Source organism: Apodemus sylvaticus, chromosome 10 (genome assembly GCF_947179515.1).
Source record: "Apodemus sylvaticus chromosome 10, mApoSyl1.1, whole genome shotgun sequence".
Classification (NCBI taxonomy): Eukaryota; Metazoa; Chordata; class Mammalia; order Rodentia; family Muridae; genus Apodemus; species Apodemus sylvaticus.
The window spans coordinates 54960086-54982047 of NC_067481.1; the positions used below are offsets into that span (position 1 = coordinate 54960086).

General features: G+C 50.5%; 1 protein-coding gene across 1 annotated transcript in view; it reads left to right on the forward strand.

Moving 5' to 3' along the window:
- Dnah2 (dynein axonemal heavy chain 2) overlaps positions 1–21962 on the forward strand; it is a 119487-nt gene that overhangs the window by 37125 nt on the left and 60400 nt on the right. The window contains 17 exon segments of the mRNA XM_052197141.1: positions 5759–5905; positions 7019–7175; positions 7464–7703; positions 8205–8393; positions 9183–9330; positions 10191–10383; positions 12168–12318; positions 12320–12369; positions 12713–12869; positions 13247–13421; positions 13875–14038; positions 17867–18028; positions 18129–18232; positions 20198–20354; positions 20492–20574; positions 20658–20838; positions 21155–21293. Coding sequence (XP_052053101.1) covers positions 5759–5905; positions 7019–7175; positions 7464–7703; positions 8205–8393; positions 9183–9330; positions 10191–10383; positions 12168–12318; positions 12320–12369; positions 12713–12869; positions 13247–13421; positions 13875–14038; positions 17867–18028; positions 18129–18232; positions 20198–20354; positions 20492–20574; positions 20658–20838; positions 21155–21293 — 2597 coding nt within the window.

Sequence of the window (21962 nt, forward strand, 5' to 3'; positions counted from 1 at the left end):
CACACACCTGTAATCCCAGCACTCTGGGAGGCAGAGGCAGGTGGATTTCTGAGTTCGAGACCAGCCTGATCTACAGAGTGAGCTCCAGGACAGACAGGGCTACACAGAGAAACCCTGTCTCGAAAAAACCAAATGCAAAAAAAAAAAAAAAAAAAAAATGAAAATAGAATTCTTCAGAGGGTTTAAGATGTGATATCTTTTATATCATTTATTGACTATAGAATGGATAAAAAAGTATATTTGTATGTATATAATATAATATGTGTATGTACATATGTGTGTATAATGTATGTGTAGTTTAATATGTGTGGATATAATATGTGCACATTTGTTTATAATGTGTGTGTATAATATATATGTGTGTATATATGTAAAACATTATATATACATATGCATATATATATATATATATATATATATATATATATATATATATATATATATATATTGAGACAGCACCTCATGAGTGCAGGCAGGGTGACCTTGAATTTCTCATGTTGCTAAGGAGGATCTTAATGCCCTGATCCTTCTGCCTGAACCACACCTGTGCTAGGATTAGAAGTGCCTGTCACCAGGTTGCCTGATTTTGTCCTTTACACTTAGGTCTTAAATCCATTTGAAGTTTACTGTGGTGTAGGGAAGATGTTATGGATTCAATTGTGTCTTTTATATTTTTAAATAGATTGAAAGCAAGTTGACCTAATCTTGCTAATGCACTATTTTCCACCCTGCTGGGGAGCTGTGCCCACACAAGGCAGGCACCCTGCACTCGCCAGGCCCGACATTTACTGAGCTGCTATATTTATAATAATAATAAAAAAGTCTCCCAGCAAATCTCTGCTTTTGGATTCGCTCTTCCAGCGTATTCATGTTCAAGAGCCGAGCTGTTTTAATTATTGGCCTCATTTCTCGCACTCTCTTTTTCAATTTCCTAGCTATTTTTGATATATATTTCTCATAAGAATTTTTTAAACAATTTATTTCTTTCCCAGAATAGTCACATTCCTATTTTTATTAGAATATGGATTGGGTTAAATTTATAGGTTAAGTTTAGGGGAGTGAAAAGCTCTATGATTTTGAGTATTTCTGTACAAAGATGGCATTCTCCTTTCAACTGGCATAGTTTCTGCTCACAGGTCATTTTTCAGTACAAATCATTTCTGACACATTATCCTCCGTTACATGCCATTGCTTTTGTTCCTCCCTGACAAAGGTGGTTCTTATTACTTTTTTTTTTTTTTTTTTTTTTTGGTTTTTTTGAGACAGGGTTTCTCTGTGTAGCCCTGGCTGTCCTGTACTCTGTCCTGGAACTCACTCTGTAGACCAGTCTGGCCTTGAACTCAGAAATCCACCTGCCTCTGCCTCCCAAGTGCTGGGATTACAGGCATGCACCACCACTGCCCATCGAGGTCCATATTTCTATAGGGTGACAACTATGGCTCTAGCTCTTGAAGATAGAGTATGTCTTCTTATCTTAGGCAAATTTCTGTTGCCACTTACCATGACATTGGAGTTATATAGTCCTTGGATAGAACTGAACTTCTGGGTTTTGCTTTACAAAAACAAAAGTTAGTTGTTAGTGGTAGGTAGGGCGCTGGAAAGTTGAGATTGTGGGTGGATGTGCGTGTGGCCTTTGGACCCTGCTTAGACGTGGGTAGTGCTTTTCCTTGGTGTTCTTCCCTGTGCTGCCTTCCTGTTTGATGTTTTCCTGTGCGCTGTTCTCCCTGGGGTGCTCCTCCTCTAGAGTGCTCCTCTTCTGGAGTGCTCCTCTTCTGGGGTGCTCCTCTTCCTTGGAGATTGCTCTCTCCTGAGACAGGCGCGATTCCTCTTGTCTGTGGACACAGGGAGCTGGAGATGCCTGTGGCACAGGCTGAGGAGCTTTCAGAGGCAACTGAAGCCGCCATGGCTTTGGGTTGTTCACCCCGGGAAGAGCCTTCAGGGGTCCCCATTTAAGTGGGCTATGGAGGCAGCAAATTCTTTCCTGTACCCTAGTGAAAGGATCCCAAGATACCACAGAGAAGACAATTCCGTCTGAAGAGAAGATAGATGAAAGGGGAAAGTCTGGGTCCAAGAAAAGTGGAGTGTTCACCATAACGTCAAAACCTACAGAGGGGCTGGAGCAACGGCTGCGGGGCTGGAGCAACGGCTGAGGGGCTGGAGCAACGGCTGGGCAGTTGAGTGCTGACTGCTCTTCCAGAGAGCCTGAGTTCTGGTTCCAACACCCAGACGGCATCCCACAACTGTCTGTAACTATAGTTCCAGGGGATCCAATGGCCTCTTCCGCGCCCCCCGCCCCCCCCGTGGTACATAGATATCATGCAAGTAAAAACAGCCATACGCACAAAGTAAAATTAAATAATAATTTTAAAAAGCCTGTGCAAAAGTCAGGGAAGATAAGACCAAGAAGCCATGACATCATTGGATGTAGCTGTGGGAGCTCTCGGTGAGTCCTCTTAGAGGTAAGGGTGGAGGGGTGGGGAGGCAGGACTGGGAGAAGAAAGCAGCGAAAGGGGCCCTCCCTTCCAGAACAGTTCCTTGAGGAGTCAGGCTCTGCTCTGCGGGGGAGGGCAGAGTACCTGAAGGATACAGCAGTCGGGAGAAGGTTGCTTTTATTGTATTATCTTTTGAGATTGTGGAATTTTGGCCATTATTCCAATGGTGGGAAGGAACGGCTGTGCTGAGGGAGTAGTGGGTGTGGCAGAGCTTGAGAGTGTGTCTGAGGGAGGACAGAGGCCCAGGGAGCTTTAGTACGGAGAGGAGGGACTCTGAGGTCATAAACCTGAAGGGAGCCCAGTCCGGAGAGACAGGTCAATTCACCTTCTGTGGCAGGAAGCTGAGGCGGCTCCCACCAGATGGCTTTCTGCTGGGGAGAGCAGACCAGCTCTGAGAACAGGATTTACACAGGGACTGAAGAGATATGGAATTGTCAAGGATTTTTTTCCCCCATTCTGTAGGCTGCTGCTTTGCTCAAATGATGCTGTCCATTGCTGATTTGGAAGGTTTTTATTTTAACGAGGCCCCAATTATTAACCGTTGATCTTAGTGCCTTTGGTATTGGTGTCCTGTTCAGAAAAACCTTTCTTGAGTCCAAGCCTGTCACACACTTCCTGTTCTGTCAGATTCAGGGTATCTGCTCTTAGGTTGACCAGATTTGGAGTTGAGTTTTGTGTGGGGTTGGATAGATACAGATCTGTTTTCATTCTTCTACCTGTAGTCATCCGGTTTGACTAGTACTGATGTTGAAGATGCTATCTTTTTTTTTCTTACTAAAAACCAGCTGTCAGCCAGATGTGGAGGTTGTAATGCTCCTTTAATTCCAGCACCTGAGAGACAGAGGCAGGTGGGTCTCTATGAGTTCAAGGCTGGCCTCTACATAGTAAGTTCTAGGACAGTCAGGGCTACATGGAGAAATCCCTGTCTCAAACAAAAACAAGAACTAACAAACAAGCAAACCAATCAGCTGTTTGGAGTTCTGTCCAGGTCTTCAGTTTTATCGCATTGGTCAGTGTCTGTTTTCAGGCAGATACCACAGTGTGTTCTGTCAGGATCGCTTTGTGATACAACTCAGATCTGGAGGAAGGCGTAAGAGAGTGACTGGGAAGGACTCGGGATGTAGCCTGGAGAGCCATCCCTCTGCGGCAGTCACAGTCACAGTCACAGGACTTAGCCTGGAGGATAATAGATTTCACCTACGCCCCAGCCCCTGGCCTGGAACGTGGACGGAGATCAGATCCGCCCCAAACTTGCTTCGATATGTCTGCCTTTGCCTCCCAAGTGCTGGGATTAAAAGCATGTACTAACATGCCTAGCTTGTTCAGGAGTTTTTGTGAGATGTTTACACTAAAGGACAAGAGTGGGGACTGGCCAAAAAGTGACTGAGATGTGGGGCTGGGACCGGAGGCTGTAGCTCAGTGCAGTTGAGAGAGGGTACGTGCTGCTTAGCGCAGAGCCTTGCTTCCCTTCCCAGCGTAGACAACGAACAAAAACCAAGAAGTAAAGGCCAGCCGGCCTGGGGAGGAAGTGGACGGGGAGGAGGTAAACATCGCCGCCTGAAGGCTTTTGTGAGGTCAGAGAGCAGGTGGTTTGGATGTCTGGAAGCAGCTGGTGCAGGCAGCTTTAGACTTGAGGAGGGTCCCTGGGTGTGGCAGGGCCAGGCAGATGGAAGAGGATGCTGAGAATTGGGCAGCATGCTCCAGGATGCCATTAATAAATGAAATTAGTTATGATAGTCAACCCGGCCTTCCCTCCAGTACACAGCAATGTAGCACTGTTAACGGGGCACTCTCTGTTTTCTCCTGTAGACGCTCTTCTCTTCCTTTACCTCCGCGTCCTCCTCCTGCCTGTCTTCCGAGAGGTCTCAGTCCATTTTACCTTGTTCTTACCTGGATTTCTGAGTGTTTCTGCTGTCATTTTGAACTTTGAGCATGAGGGGGTGGAAGCCCAAACCAAGCCTGTGACAAGCTCTGAGAGAACATGGGAGACAGCGGAGCTGTCACCATTGCGCTCACGGAATTGAGAATCCGTAAGACAAAGTAGGATGCTGAGGGAGTCAAAGCTGAACGCCCGCAGTACTGTGAGTCTGTGATCTCAGCACTTGGGAGGTGAGGCCGGAATATCCGGAGTTCAAGGCCATCCTCCGGGCCTCCACAGCCAGCCTGGGTAGCCTGAGATTCTCTCAAAACACCAGAGCAAGCAAACAAGAGCCCTTGTGTGTTAGAAAAAGAATAGAAAGGCTCCTTCCATGTCCTATTCTCATTCAACTTGTAGGAAAGGGTCTGGAAGCTGATTGCAAGCTTGGGAAGTGGTGGGCGGGGCTTGTCAATTGTAAATGTTGATGTCTGTCAATGGGGCTCGGCTACTTGAGGAGTATTCCCAAAGTCTTCATCCTTAGACACTTCCTCCCAGGTTGGTCAGAGGCCACAGAAAGGAATCTTCCAAACGGGGTCCTTTCTTGGTGTACTGCCTGCCCTCACATACGCACAGCTGTCTACTGACAGAGTGCGAGTCTCTTTGTGAGCAAGAACGCTAGGTTGTAACCCTGAGCGTGGACACCCCACGCACTCTCAGTATACTACTATGCTTCCTGGCCCAGGGTCCCCTGGTCACGGTCATCTCCTGCTTGTCATTGTGCTGTCCTCATCAGCCAACAAGGCTTCAGCCCGTTGCTGTCGCCAGGGAGGGACCCCTGCTCTACAGGGTCGGGGAAGGACACAGGGAAGCTGCTTCTTGAATTCTCCACTGGTCTCCCTGTTTGAATCTCACTTCCTTTCTTTCTCTCTTTCTGTCTTTTAAAGATATATTTATTTCATGTATGTGAGTGAGTGCAGAGACACCAGAAGAGGGCATCGGATCCCATTACAGATGGTTGTGAGCCACCACATGGTTGCTGGGATTTGAACTCAGGACTTCTGGAAGAGCAGTCGTGCTCTTAACCCCTGAGCCATCTCCTCAGCCCCAGAATCTCACTCTCAAAGTTCCTTCTGTTTGGTCTCCTTGAACCTGCAGTCCCGGGTCTTTTCCAGAGCTGGTAGTTTCCCAAGCTCCTGGGCTGTACCTCTTGCCCACTTAGGAGTCCCCGTCGGTTCCTGACCCAGCTCAGCCACTGTTAACTTCTAGGACTTAAACTGTATATTCACCTCGTACCTGTGGCCATTTGCCCCAGTCACCCCGAAATCCCCAAAGCTGCTGTGCTCTGTCCAGTCTACCTCTGTCACTGTGCTAATGGCAGTGCCCTGAGCTGCTCTGCTTTCTTCCCCAGGGGTCTCCTGACCCTCTTTGTGGAGATTGACTATTGGGAGCGGCTGCTGTTCGAGACCCCCCACTACGTGATGAACGTGGCCGAGCGCGCCGAGGACCTGCGCATCCTCCGGGAGAACCTGCTCCTGGTTGCTCGAGACTACAACAGGTGGGCCCCATCCTCCCGTGGGCCAGCCTGGCGTTTCCTGTGGCCGCCCGACAACGCGGTGGCCCTCCTGAAGCTTCCCACCCAACATGTTTCTTCCCACTTCCCACTCTTACATCCCTGCAGCCAGTTCTATCCCCTAAAAGCGACGGGGTGGCTTAGAAGTAACCATATTCATTGCTCACAGTTCCAGAAGCTCGGGACCGAGGTCTGGGCAGACCCAGTGAAGTGTCAGTGAAGTTCTCTGCCTCCTGGTTTCTAAATGGCGACCCTTATGGTGTCCTCCGTGGTCCAGTGAGACAGGAGCTGTGCTAGGTCTCTTACTCAAGACACCAACCCCATCCATGACAGCCTCACCCTTCGTGGTTGAATCAGCTCCCAGCGCCTGCAATACCACAGCAGAAGTTAAAGATTTTAACAGACAGATTTTGGGAAGATAAAATCTTCTCACCTTTCCCACCTCAGTGAGAATCCAAGGGTCTAAAAACATGTATTATTGTCTGAATGTCTAGAAAGGCTATATTCAATGTAGTAACCATTAGCTGCATGCTAAATTCCCATTTAGATTACGGAATTAAAAATATTCCGCACTGGCACATGCCATGTTTCACGCTCTACTTGACTAATATTGGACAGCACACGTTACATTTTTATTTACTTATTTAATGTGTATGGGTGTTCTCTCTGTGCACCACACGCAGGCCTGGTGCCTGAGGAGGGCAGAAGAGATCAGAGTTACAGAGGGTTTGTGAATCACCAGGTATGGGCTGGGAATTGAACCACAGTCCTTAGCAAAAAACAAATGCTCTTAACTGCCAAGCCATCTCCAGCCCTGGTGGAGGCCAGAGGACAACTTGTGGGAGTCGGTTCTCTCCTTACACTCTGCGGGGTCCCAGGAATTGAACTCAGGTCATCTGACTTAACGGCAAGTGCCTCTAACCACTGGACTACCCCACCAGCCCCTGGCCAACACACTGTATGTAACACATGCACTATCACAGTTTCTTTAGGGAGTGCCAGGCTAGGATGCTGGCTTCAGAGCCTGCCAAGTCTCCTGGCACGAGGAGACGCCTTCGCAGTTTTCCCTCCCAGTTACCCATCTTCCCTCATTCACAGGATTATCGCCATGCTGTCCCCAGATGAGCAGGCCCTGTTCAAAGAGCGGATCCGATTCTTGGATAAGAAGATCCACCCAGGACTGAAGAAGCTGAATTGGGCCCTAAAGGGGGCCAGTGCCTACTTCATCACCGAGTGCCGCATCCATGCCAGCAAGGTAGGCCGTGGTCACCAGAAGTCTGTAAGGCCAGCGGAAGGCTGACACCTGGGCCATCAGCACCCGGGTCTTGGGTGATGGGGGAGGCCCCCGGAAGCATTACCACATAAATGAACTATGCTGGGGGAGAACTCCCTCCTCCTTAAAATCTGCCCTGATATCTTGTGCACTCCAGGCAGGTCTTTTCTGAGGGGATGATAAGTGGAGGAGGGGAGAAGAATCAGGTCCCTGTGAGGTGCCCCCCGAGGTTCACGGCGACACGTGTCACACGTGCCACCGTGACCCCAGGTGCAGATGATCGTGAACGACTTCAAGGCCTCCACCCTGACCATCGGCTGGAAGGCCCAGGAGATGTCAGAGCTGCTGCTGGTGCACATCACGGGCAAGCAGGTCTACAGGGACCTAGAGTTTGAGGAGGCCCAGAGGGAGCACCGCATGATGGTCCAGCAGAAGCTGGTGAGCCTGCACCAGGACGTGGTGAACATCATGACCAACTCCTACGAAGTGTTCAAGAATGACGGCCCCGAGGTAGGCGTGCTGCGACCAGGCTCTTGTGACAGGGAGACAGCACGAATCCCCTCCTACCATGCTACTATGGCCCCTTTACTAATTATGTTTTTCAAATATCTGATGCTGGTCCCAAGTTCAGTTCATCTTCCATGTTTCTGCTTTCTTCTGGTAGCATCCAGGATCTCACCTCTCTTTCTTTAAAGGTTCATTTTTATGTCTGTGGGCATTTTCCTGCACAGAGACGCACCATGTGCCTACCTGCTGCACTCAGAGGCTGGAGGAAGGCATCAGGTTCCCCTTGACTGGAGTTAAAGATGGTTATAAGCCACCATGTGGGTGCTGGGAACTGAACCTGAGTCCTCTGCAAGAGCAGCCAGTGCTCTAACCACTGAGCGGCCCCACCCCACCTGACCCTGCATTTCTGTAGCTGTCTTTCTCTGGCTCCCATTGGCTTGTGCTCATTGCCCAGGCCCTGCGCTGGTCCCTCCAGAGGAATCTCTTCCCCGCCTTTGCCCCCAGATTCAGCAGCAGTGGCTGCTCTATACCATACGGCTGGACCACATGATGGAGGACGCCCTGCGCCTGAACGTGAAGTGGTCACTGCTGGAACTTTCCAAGGCCATCAACGGGGATGGGAAGACCACCCCAAACCCACTCTTCAGAGTCCTTGTCATTTTACAGAACGATGTGCAGGGAGGTGGGTCACAGGTAAGGCCGCCCAGCCTCTGACACCCCGAAAACTCTCACATCCCAGTCCTCAGTTTCTTCTAATTACTTTTTAAAAAAAATTTAATTTTTAAAAATTAAAATATAATCACAATATTTCTCCACTTGTTGTGTCTTCTCAATGCCTTCCATGTTCCCATTTTGCTCTCAAATTCAACTATTATATATGTGTGTGTGTGTATAATATATATAAACAGACTCAGCAGGTTATATATATATGTGCATTATATATTATATATTCACATACTATATAGTCTGTTTAGTGTTAGGGCAGACCCCTTGGTGTTGGATAACCAATTGAGGAGTTCATTTTTTAAAAAGTTACTTATTGTTTTATGTAGGTGAGTACACTGCCACTCTCTTCAGACTCACCAGAAGAGGGCATCAGGTTGCTGGGAATTTAACTGGGGACCTCTGGAAGAACAGTCAGTGCTCTTAACCACTGAGTTCCTTTTTTAAATGTGTATGGGTGTGGGTGTTTTGTTTGTGTGCCTGATGTGTGTGTGTAGAGGCCAGAAGAGGGTAGTGGATTCCTTAGAACTGGAGTTACAGATAGTTGTTAACCACCATGTGGATACTAGGAATTGAACCCAGGTCCTCTGGAAGAGACAGCCAGTGCCCTTAGCCGCTGAGCCATCTCTCCAACCACTCTTCTCCCTATTCTAGGGGGCCATTATCATCCTCAGCCTGCAGGCCCAGTTCTGGGTTGCTGAGCCTCAGAGGTTCGTGTCTCCAGCGAGCTGTGCTCAGCTCCTCTGGTCTCTCCCGCAGGTGGAATTCTCCCCGACTCTGCAGACTCTGGCAAGCGTGGTCAATGACATCGGCAGCCACCTCTTCGCTACCATCTCTGTCTTCCGCCACCTCCCCGACATCCTCACCAAACGCAAGATGAATCGAGAGCCCATTAATGTACTTGTGGGTGAGTGGGCTTTGGGGAGGCACACAGTGGGCGGGCTGAGGGGAGATGAGGGTATTCCCCTTACACTGGGCCGGTTGTCTGTATGGCTGGTGGGAATCCCAGCCAAAGGGCCACTGAAGGAGGAGGGAGCAGGGACAGGGAGGAGACTTGAGATTCCGTGACTGATACCTGTGGGTTGTGAAAACAAGACTGGGAGATGAGCGGGGACAAGTTTGAGACTTAGGGTGGACTTGATTCCCACGGGAGAGATCTCTGACCCTGTGCGAGAGACACTGGTCACACTTGAAATGCTGCCTCCTCAGGGCCCTTCCTTCCTTCCTTCCTTTTTTTTCTCCCCCCCACCCCCCGCAACAGGGTTTCTCTGTGTAGCCCTGGGCATCCTGGAACTCTCTCCGTAGACCAGGTTGATCTTAAACTCACAGAGATCTGCCTGCCTCTGCCACAAAGTGCCAGCATTAAAGGTGTATGCTACCATAGCGCAGCCCTTTTTAAAAAAAAAATCATTTATTATTATTTTATGTGTATGGGTATTTTTGCCTAAATGTGTCTGTGTACCGTGGGTGTGCCTGGTGCCTATCAAGGCCAGAGAAAAGGTGTTGGATCCCTTGAAACTAAAGTTACAGATAGTTGTGAGCTTCCCTGTGGGTGCTGGGAATAGACCGAAGTTCCTCTCATCCATTGAGGGTCTCTCCAACCCCTCCCCTCTGTTTTCTAAAGCTCGTGTTTGTATTTGTGGAAGCAGGTGGGGTGGACAGTCCGAGGCAGTACCCAGGGGCCAGGCTGGACCATGGGCTGGGGCTGGAGTGTGGGCTGGGGCGGGGTGTGTGTCAGTGAGAAGCCTCTTTCTCCGTCCTCTGTAGAGCGAGATGAGGACATCAGGAAAATCCAGGCGCAGATCAGCAGTGGGATGACGAACAATGCGAGCCTGCTGCAGAATTACCTCAAGACCTGGGACATGTATCGGGAGATCTGGGAGATCAACAAGGACTCCTTCATTCGCCGCTACCAGCGCCTCAACCCCCCTGTCTCCTCTTTTGATGCTGACATTGCCCGGTGAGTGCGGAAAGGGAGGCGTAAGTATCTACAGGTACAGGGCTCACTGGAGGAGACAGGGCAGGGGCCAAAGACTGGGAAAGGAGCTTGGCTGACAGCAGGCACAGACACCGTGGGCCCCGAGCTACAGGGAAAGAACGCAGCGGAGAGAGCCTGACGAAGTTTAGGGAAAGGCAGCTGCTTAGAGAAGCATCGGAGAGTCACAAGGGTTGATGGGGAAGGACGAAATGCTAGAGATGGGAATAGTGGAAAACCTGAGAGGAAGAGGGGGAGGGGAGGGGAGAAAGGGAGGGGGAGGGAGGGAGAAAAGGAGGAGAGAGAAGGAAAGCACTTTCCCTAGGCCATGGCCATTTAGTGTAGTGATAGTGAGGAAGACAAATGTGTGACTGAGAGTGGGAGCCGTGGCATGCTGGGAGGCTTGCACCCAGCTCTAACACGGACTGGCTATGTGGTCTCAGGCAGGGGCCTTACGTCTCCCAGGCTTCAGTTTCCTGTGAAATGGTTACTCTGCAGTCCGCTGTAGGATGCGAGACTGTTGGAGGTACATGGGAGAGCCCTCTGTGAGCTCTGAGGGCATGGAAGGTTCTTGCTGTGACTGTACTGGCCCTGGCCCGTGCACCTGATGAGGCACACAGGCTGAGGGGGTGGGGCAGGGGGCAGGGGCAGGGACAGTTGAGTAGGTTTGCCAGTCTGTGTCTGTTACCATAAAGAATCAGAAAGAAGGTTTGTTTTGGTTCACAGTTGGGGAAATTTTAGCCCATAACCAATTGGCGTTTTGGGCTTTTAGTGTACTTTATAGGAGATGCAAAGACATAAACCTATGACTTAGAATAAAGGAGAGACAGATGGGGGTGGGGCATATGGGAATTAGGGGAGGGGCTCCAGGGCACAGCCCCAGTGTGGGAAGACTTCCTATGCGGTCTCCTCTTTCCACCATCTCCCAGTAGCTCCGAGCTGCAGGTTGGACTCACCGCACAGACCTATGGGGGATTTTGAGATCCACAGTAGAGCAGAAAGGAAGAGGATTTCTGAGCGGAGGCAGTGGAAAGGCTTCATGAGGGAGGCTCCTGCCGGGCAGTTCATGCATTAGTGCTTCATCAGGCAGAGATGGAGTGGGGCGGGGTGGGCACAGGAGGAAACAGCAGAGGCCAAGGTGCAGATGGGAGCCCACAGTGTGTTCCCAGAGGAAAGGTGGCAGGACAGAGGGCCATCAATGCAGGGGTGTGTCCCCCAAGACAACCTAAGGCCCTCATTGCGTTATGGATGGAGATAATTAAAGAGTCCCAGAAAAAAAACAAAATCCAAACAAAAACAAAACAAACAAAAAAACCCCAAAAAAAACCCTAAAAATATGCGAGGTAAGCTCATCTGTAGTTCCAGCTACTCGGGGCTGAGGCAGGAGGACCTCTGTGTTCAGGATTTTGAGTCCAGCCTGGAAAAATGCAACAACTCTTATCTTCTAAACAAAGCGCCTGAGGCAACTGAGCAGGAAGCTGTGGTGCGAGCCCAGCCTAGGCCCGGGTGACTCCAGGGGGTGGGGAGGGTGGGGGGGGTGGGGAGGGTGGGGGGGGTGGGGGGATGGGTGTGGGGACCCATAGTTTGCTGTGGTTTTGTCCTGCCCAGCACTTGGGAGGTGGACATGGTCACAGCCGTCTGCCAGGTACCGCTTGGCATGGGTGATACGTGGCAACAGAACCAGCTAGGACTTGAGGTGGAAGGAAAGGAGTGGGCGTGGTCACCCACAAGGGAATAAAACCCGCCTGAAAGATCGGTGGCTCTTGCAGCTACACGGAGGTGGCAAACAATGTGCAGAAGGAGGAGACGGTCCTCAACATTCAGTTCGTGCTCCTGGACTGCTCACACCTTAAGTTCTCACTGGTGCAGCACTGCAACGAGTGGCAGAATAAGTTCACAACCCTGCTCAAAGAGATGGCGGGCCGGGCGCCTCATGGACCTGCACACCTACCTCAAGGATAATGCTGAGAAGTGAGGCTTGGCTGGGACGAGCGAGGGGGCACATGTGAGCGTGTGTGTGCTGCGTGCATGTGTGTGCGTTCCAGTGTGTGTGCATGAGTGTGTGTGCAGTTATGTATTTGCCTGTGCATGTGCACCTATGTTGTGCATGTGCCTGTGTGTGTGTATGTATGTGTGTGGGGGGGGGCATGCATGCGACTATGTGCATGCATATGTGTGTGTGTGTGTGTGTAGGCGTGTGCATGCATGTGTGTGTATGTGTGCATGCATGTGTCTGGGTGTGTGTGTGCGTGCATGTGCATGCATGTGTCTGGGGGCGTGCTTTCCACCCAACACTTTCTTTCCTGACTTTCAGAATCAGCCGCCCTCCGCAGACGTTGGAGGAGCTAGGGGTCAGTTTGCAGCTCATGGACACCCTGCAGCATGACCTACCCAACCTGGAGACTCAGATCCCCCCCATCCACGAGCAGTTTACCATTCTGGAAAAGTACGAGGTGCCGGTTCCGGACACTGTAAGTCCCTGAAGCGTTCGGGCATTCCCAGTTCCCAGCCTATGGCAGTGGTGACAGATTGTGGAGGGAGGACCTTGTCCAGAGAAGTGAGAGAGATTCAGAACTCCGGAGGACCAAGTCTACCTCAAATGATGCCTCTTCCCTCAGCCTATGAGCTTCTTTTAGGCCCCAGCAACTTGAGATTAGTTTCTAGGGGATCAGTCACGCCCATGGACTCTGTTTAGGAAGAGTTTGGCTCAGTGATGGAGAGTGGGGGGGGGGGGGGGATGAGCAGCTCAATGGAAGAGCGTTGCCCAGCATATGTGACACCCTGGGTGTCTAATCTCGGTGCGGGTAGGCCTCCTCCAGGGGGTCGTCCTGCCTTCTGTCCCTCCCAGGTCCTGGAGATGCTAGACAGTCTCAATGGGGAGTGGCTCACCTTCCAACAAATTCTGCTGGACAGCGAACAAATGCTTAAGAAACACAAGGAGAAGTTCAAGACAGGCCTTATTCACGCCGCCGATGACTTCAAGAAGAAGGCACACAACCTTCTGGAAGACTTTGAGTTCAAAGGTTTTCCTTACTCCACCACTCCCAGTCCCTTAGCCTTGGTTTTGGGAACCCAGCATTCAAAATGTCCTGGGAGGGTGAAAGCAGATGGGGGCGTGGCCTGGCGCGCAGGGAAGCGTGGAGGACCCTGGGTGGGCGGCGAGGCAAAGGGAAAAAGCTACTGGGCCAGATGGGATGAGCTCACCCAGAGCTGCGGGATTCTGGTTGGGAGGGTGGGCCCGGAAGTGTTCTTACCCTGACTTCCTGTCCTCCACCCGCCGTCAGACTTTGCAGTCCGATTTGGTGGCCTTCCCTTCGACAACCCATTGTTCTCTCCACACGCTCCTTCCTTCCCTTTCCTCTCTCAATGTGAGGGCAGCAGTGGGTTTTGCCCACTAAGTTAAGAGAGCCGCGGGCTGACCTTTCAAGGGGCCTTGGACCTGAGCGGGCTCTGAGCCACACCTTGGCTTCCTGCAGGGCCCTTTACCAGCAACGTGGGCCACACGCTTGCGCTCGATCAGATCGCACAGGTGCGCGCCATGCTGACGGCCATGCGGGATGAGGAAAACAACCTGCGATCCAACCTGGGCATCTTCAAGATAGAGCAGCCGGTCTCCAAGGACCTCCAGAACCTGGAGAAGGTGCTGTGCTGCGCTGGGCCCCGCGGAAACCAGGGATAAATGGCAGAGATAGGACACTTCCCAGGCCAGGGAATGGCTAGAACCAGGCAGATGAGTTCATTAGCAGCCTTGTGAGTTGTGTTTGTTTTGGTTTTGAGACAGGGCTTCTCTGTGTAGTCCAGGCTGTCCTGGACCTTGCTTTGTGGACCAGGCTGGCTTCAAACTCAAAGAAATCCACCTGTCTCTACTTCCCAAGTGCTGGAAGTAAAGGCATGGGCCTCCACTGTCCCGTGTTTTTTGTTTGTTTGTTAAACTAAGGTAAAATTCACACTAGCCCAAGCATTTCCCACAGTTCAGTGGCATTGAGGTTATGCATAGTGCTGCACAGTCGTCGCCTCTGGCTCTCATTTCAAAACATTTCCACGGAGTAGCTGAGATGGCTCAGGTGTAGCACTTGCTGCCCAAGCCTAGCTGTAAAGGTAGAGAGCAAAATCGGACTCCATAAAGCTATGATCTGACCTCCAGGTGTGCACAGTGGCACACATGCACCTGTCCTGCCATGTCACACACACACACCACACCACACGCTGCCCACACACACTGTTGCTATGAAGAGACACCATGACCAGGACAACTCTTATAAAATAAAGCACTTAATTGAGGGCTGGCTTACACTTTCAGAGATTGGGGAGGGGAAGGTGAGGGGCAAGGGGGGGGGAGCATGGCAGCATGCAGACAAACGTGGGCCTGGAGAAGTAGCTGAGATTTCTACATCCAGATCCACAAACATCAGGATGAGAGGGAGCCACTGGGCCTGCTGAGGCTTCAGAAACCTCACAGCCTACCCGCAGCAGCACTTCCTCCAGCAAGGCAAGGCCACCCCTCCTCAGCCTTCTCAAGTAGTGTTGCTCCGTGATGACTCGGCATCTGAGCCCTAGGTACCGCGCATGCTTTAACCACACACTCCACTCCCTGGCCCCCAAGGCCAGCAGATAGATCATAACACAAAAATGCATTCTGTCCAACTTCAGAAGTTCACACGGTTCGTAACAGTCTCAACACTGTTTCAAAATTCCAGAGTTTAAAGCCTCTTCTGAGATTCATGGCAATCTCTTAACTGTAACTCCCAGCAAATCAAAAAGGGCTGGAGAGATGGCTTAGTGGTTAAGAGCACTGACTGTTCTTCCAGAGGTCCTGAGTTCAATTCCCACCAACCACATGGTGGCTCACAACCATCTGTAATGGAATCCAATGCCCTCTTCTGGTGTGTCTGAAGAGAACAACGGTATACTTACATACATAAAATATATACTTTAAAAAAAAAAGGTAGATCACATACTTCCAACATAGAATGGCGTAGAATATCCATTTCCATTTCACACAGCAGGGAAGGGAGCATGGCGAAGAAAGCCAGTGGGGTCAGCTCCATCTCTGCACCTCCATGTCTGAGGTCAAAGTGCTCTTCAGATCTCCTTTCAGCTTTGTTGACTGCAGCATACTTCTTTCCCTTGGGCTGGCCCCACGCCCTGTTAGCAGCTTTCCCCCGACAGGTACCCAATGGCTCTGGCATCTCCTGTATCTTGCGATGGCTGACACAATCCAGCTTCACACAGTGTCTCCTCTGGGCTTCCATGCAGAGAAACCCTGACATACGCCTGATCTCAGTGGCTTTCTTAAGACCGGGAAGGAGATTCCCAGTCCCTTTCTTGTATCCTCGAGTCTGAAGCCAGAACCGTGTGGCCGAAGCTTCCAAGCTGTGCTGGAGGCCAGGGCTGGACGGAGGCTGGGGCTGGATGGAGGCCGGGGCTGGGCGGAGGCTGGGGCTGGACGGAGGCTGGGGCTGGATGGAGGCCAGGGCTAGACGGAGGCTGGAGCTGGACGGAGGCTGGGGCTGGACGGAGGCTGGGGCTGGACGGAGGCTGGCTCCTTTAGTATTTACATCTGCACTAGATTTCTGTTATCAGTGATGGTTCCCTCTGAGCTTAAGCTTCTCTTTAGCTCCTTTCCACAGTTGGAAGCCTGGCTGGGGCGGGAGGAGGGGACCTTGCCCTGAGGTCACCGCTCCCTTTATTCCTTTTACTGTTGGGCTTTTCTTTAAACTTTATCTCTTTGAGCGTTAGACTTAGCACCATTACACTTCCTGGTGTTCCTTTTCTCCTCAAACTGCCCATTCATATTTTGTTCTTGCCTAGTTTGCTCCTTTTCATTGTAGATCTGCACACGAGTGACCACTAGTAACTGTGCTCTGTCCGTACTAGGCTCTCCTGACATCTCTGTCAACACCAGATTAATTCAAAACTCTTCAGTTTATCCTTGGGCAGATATTTTTGGAGAAGGCCAGAAAGCAGACGCATTCTTTGAGTTACAGGCCATTTACTAATACTCTTCTCTGAAACCCCTTGATCTGCCTCCCCCCCCCCCCCCATTTCACAACTCCCTCAGCACCTGTCTGCCATATTTCTGTTAGGCTAGCCCACTAAGCCCCACTGAACCATCTAACTGCTTTTCTTTCTAAAGACCCAGTCTTCCATGGTGCTCCAAACGAAAGCATGGTCAGGCCTATCACAGCGACACCACAGTCCTTGGTAGCGCCTCCTGATCCTCCTTAAGTAGGATTCCTGATGAGTAAACATCCGGAATACATGAACCTGCGAGGGTTAGTCCTCTTCAGACCGCCACAGCTGCTCTTCCAGAGAGCTTTGGTTCAATTCCCAACACCCACATGGAGGCTCACATGGTCTGGAACTCCAGGGCCAGGGGATCTGACACCCTCTCTGGACTCTTTGGCACTACATGCACACGGTGCCTAGACATACATGCAGGCCAAACAGCAATACACATAACAGAAAAAGGGAAATCTTTAGAAAAAAGATATTCTCAAAATGTGATTTAAAAAAGACCCAAACAAAACAAGAGGATCACGCGTCTATGGGCAGACAGCCTCTGTCCCTTTTCCCCTGACAACTGTTAACCTGTTGTCCATGCTGTAGGTTCGCCTGCCCTGGGTGATTCCTACAATAGAACCAAGTAATGTGTGCCTTGTTGTCTCTGATTTCTTTCACTCCCACAATGGGTTTCCTGTCTGTTTTGTTTTGTTTTTTCGAGACAGTGTTTCTCTGTAGCCCTGGCTGTCCTGGAATCACACCAGGCTGGCATCAAACTCACAGAGACCCGCCTGCCTCTTCCTCATGAGTGCTGGAGCATGTGCCACCACCACCCAGCTCACTTGGTCTTTCCACAACTCATGTATGCTATAGCATGTCTCGGCACTCTGATCCTTTTCACGGCTCAGTAATATTCCATTGTTTGTCGATGCACCTTGGGATGGGGCGGGTTGTTTCTGCCCTTGCACTGTCATGAGTAGTGTTTCTGTGAATGCGTATACTGGTTTGGACACCTGTTCCTAATGGTGGTGGGTGTGAGCCTAGCAATTAAACTGCCAGATCAGAGGCAGCTCTCTGAGTTTTTGAGGCACAGCCAAGCCGTTTCCTGCAGCAGCTACGCCATGTTCCATTCCCACTAGCAAACATGTGAGGATTTCTATTTTTTCCTTGGTATCTTTGCCAAAGCGTATTTTCTCTTACAGTTTTGTTGTTGTTGTTGTTGTTGTTGTTGTTGTTCTAGCCACAGTGGGTGTGATGTAGTATCACACTGTGGTTTTAATTTGCATTTCTCTAAGACTCAATGTTGAGTAACTTCTCCCAAGCTTTAGTTTGATGGGCCCTGGAGGTGAGAGAGCCGAAGGGAAACAGCCCAGCGCCAGATGGAAACTGAAGGAGCTGTGAGGAGAGGAGGGCAGGCAGGGGCTGCCGTGCCTGAGGCTGTCCATCTCCCCGCTCCCACCCACAGGAGCTCGATGCCCTCCAGCAAGTGTGGGAGATCACCCGGGACTGGGAGGAGAGCTGGAACCAGTGGAAGACCGGCTGCTTCCTGACCCTGCAGACAGAAACCATGGAGTCCACGGCCCATGGGCTGTTCCGCCGCCTCACGAGACTAGCCAAAGAGTACAAGGTAAGTGGGACTGGACAGGGGACAACATGGCCCCGCCCCAGCTCAGGGAGTGGGTATGCTCTGGTACCGAGGTCCTCTGATATCTCCCGTTCTCACCCAGGACAGAAACTGGGAAATCATTGAAACGACTCGCTCCAAAATAGAGCAGTTCAAGAGGACCATGCCCCTCATCTCCGACCTGCGGAACCCAGCCCTCAGGGAGAGGTGAGGCGGGCCCTGCCCAGCTCCGCCCGCTCCACTCCCGTACCTTCTCTGGGAGCTTTCAGTTTGCCTCAAGTAAAGTCGTTTCTTCCATTTCCCCCTCCTTTTGCACGCGTGTGGTAGGTGTGGCTTGCTTACCTGGGTGTGCACACACACGTGTTGAAGTTAGCATTGGATTCCTTTTTGGGCACTGTCCACCTTATCTAATGGAGCATGATCTGAACCCAGAGCTTCCCAATTCCAGCTAGTTAACCAGCTAGTTAACCAGCTAGTTAACCAGCCACTCTAAGGATCTTCTGTCCCTGCTTCCCAAGGGCTGGGATTAAAGGCAAATGCCATAAGCGACCAGCTTGTTCTTGGGTTCTGCGGATCCGAACCCTGGTCCTCAGTCTTACACAGAGAACACCTTTCTCCAGTGTGCCCCCTCCCTGGCCCCCGGTTATTTCGCTTCTAAGGACTGAACCCAGGGCTTGTGAATGCTAGCACTAAGCCACATAGCGCCTGTTCAAATTGATTTAAAACTTTTATTTTTTTTAAAGATTTATTTATTTACTTATTTTACGTATATGGAGAGACCATTGCCCTCTTCAGACACACCAGAAGAGGGCATCACACCCCATTACAGATGGTTATGAGCTTCCATGTGGGTGCTGGGAATTGAACTCCGGTCCTCTGGAAGAGCAGTCAGCAGTATTGACTGCTGAGCCATCTGTCCAGCCCACCTTCCTCTTCTTTGTTGAGACAAGATCTTATTATATAGCCTATATAGCCCTGGCTGATAGAGAACTGGCTTTGTAGTCTAAGCTGGCCTTGAACTCGCAGAGATCTGCCTGCCTCTGCTGGGAATAAAGGCCTGGCCCCCAAATCCTACCTCTTAATCACTGAGCCACCTGTCCAGCCCACCTGTGTTTTTTGGAGGCTGAATGACCTCCCATCACGTACACATACCCCGTTTTCTTTTTCCGTATAATAAATGATAAACACTTAAGTCAATTCCATCTACACCTTGGCTGCTGCGTACAGTACTGCATTCAGCATGGAGCCCATGTGTGCAATCTGCCACTGTCTTCTATGTCCTGGGTATCCCTGCCTCTCCCCAATGTCTCCTCTGTCTTCTCCACTTCAGGTTATCTATTACAGATAAGCCTTATTTTTTTTCATACAAAACCTCTACTTTGTTGTTGTTGTTTTTTTCCCTCGAGACAGGGTTTCTCTGTGTAGCTCTGGCTGTCCTGGAACTCACTCTGTACACCAGGCTGACCTCGAACTCAGAAATCTGCCTGTCTCTGCCTCCCAAGTGCTGGGATTAAAGGTGTGCACCACCACGGCCCGGCTGCCTTTACTTTGTTGCAGTCAAAATGTTTTTTGCCTTTGAGCCTAGTTTAAGAAAATCTTCACCCTTTCAAAGTCACTGGCAAATCTGTCTACTCTTCTTCTGATATCATGTGCTTGAGTTCAGCCTGACCCCTTGGCTTACAAGTTATTTAAGCTCTCTATGCCTAAGTTTCCTCATCTACAGATGGGATGATAGCACTCTGCAATATGGAGTGCTTGTGGGAATGACAGAGCTGCACGTGAAGCACTCAGCCCACACGTGATCTGTCACAGGCCTGCTCTGAGGTATTGTTTGTATGCACACCTGCCTTAACTCCTCTCCAGAGAACCAACTCTGGGAGACTGACACATCAATTTTGCTATTCCCTATGGTGCCTAAGATTGCACCTTAGAGCCTATTTAGCGAGATCTGTTGAATCATGAATTAACAAATAACCAGAATTATAAATTTTCAATTCGAAGAAGCAAGAGGAGTGATTTTTTTTTTCTTTTTTAAGCAGTGCTGGGTGTGGAATGTCTCACACATGCTAAGCAGGAGACTGAGTCACATTGACAACCCCAGGGCTTGATAATGACACTGCTAGTAGGCCCTGGAGCTGGCCTGCGGGTGAGACTTCCTGTTCTGGGCTGCAGGCACTGGGACCAGGTCAAAGAGGAAGTCCAGCGGGAGTTTGATCAGGAGTCAGAAAGCTTCACCTTGGAGCAGATTGTGAAACTAGGGATGGATCAGCACGTGGAGAAGATCGGGGAGATCTCAGCCTCTGCGACCAAAGAGCTGGCCATAGAAGTGGTATGAGGCTGTCCACACCTCCCCAGCCTCCGAGTGCACAACGTCCTCCTGTGCCACATTTGAGAGCCCCTCCCAAACACCCCTTACCTTTGTAGACTAGGTACCTGGTTATTCCGTCCCTCAATTTCTCTTCACAGGGATTACAAAACATTGCCAAAACCTGGGATTCGACTCAGCTAGACATAGTACCCTACAAGGACAAGGGCCATCACCGGCTCAGGTAGAGAGGGCTCCATGAGGCTGGCCTATGGAACTCGAACTGAAAATGGTTGTGGACAATGACTTTGAGCCTCTGTGTCCCAGGGGAACAGAAGAAGTATTCCAGGCACTGGAAGATAATCAGGTGGCTCTGTCAACTATGAAGGCATCTCGATTCGTGAAGGCCTTTGAGAAGGATGTGGACCACTGGGAGCGCTGCCTCTCTCTCATTCTGGAAGTTATTGAGATGGTCCTCACTGTGCAGAGACAGTGGATGTACTTAGAGGTCAGAATCCGTTTGTCTGGGCTCTCCCTTACCCTACTCCAGCTCTTTCTTATGTAGCTGTCTTCAGACACCCCAGAAGAGGGCATCGGATCCCATCACAGATGGTGGTGAGGCACCGTGTGGTTGCTGGGATTCGGACTCAGGGGAGAGCAGTCAGTGCTCTTAACCCCTGAGCCATCTCTCCAGCCCTTGTCATTGGTTTCTCACAATCTGACTCTTCTACTCAGTTGCCATCTCTGGTGTGGGAGCAGGGAGCCGAGGGTGGAGGGGGTGTGAGAAACAGCCTCCTCCTCACGCCAACCCGATGCCCTTTCAGAATATCTTCCTTGGAGAGGACATCCGCAAGCAGCTGCCCAATGAGTCAGCCCTGTTTGACCAGGTCAACAACAACTGGAAAGCCATCATGGACCGCATGAACAAAGACAATAACGCTCTCCGGAGCACCCACTACCCAGGTAAGAGCCCCGCAGGCAGCCGCCCCTGCAGCCTTCGCTGGTTACCTGCCTTTGTGGATCACGGTTGTGTGTACTCGTCAGCAGACGCGATTACATCATCACTATCATGCTTAATACTCTGTGACTGTGAGTAGTGACGGCACCACTGCTTAGTAACACTTGCTAATGTTAGTCACAAATATTATTACTAATTATTTTTATTTTTACAGTAGAGCAAGTTAAACCGATACTTAAGGAGAATATCATAGAATGGTCCAAAGCACAGGCCGTGGAGCCAGCTCTTGGGTTCAAAGCCCAATGCAGGCCTTATTGGTCCTGTGCCCGTGGCAGCTTGCTCCCCGCCACATTGCAGTTTCCTCATCTGTCACGGGGTTTTCTTAAAGACCACAAAGGAGTGGTGACTCTCCCAGCGCAGGGGGAGGCTGATTGTTCTCAGCGGCCCTGACTGAAAGCCGCTCTTCTCTGGCTGGGTCCCAGCAGCCACATTCTCTGAAGTGATTTAGGTACTCCAAGTGACTCACAGAGCCACAAAAACAATGATTCCTTTGTTGAATACAAAGAAGAAACATCTGGCCCAAGGTTTCTGAATCTTTCTGCGATATCTAGGGGGTCATCTGGGGTCACCTAAGACTCCAACAGCCTGCAGAGGCTATACATGCTTGAAGGCAC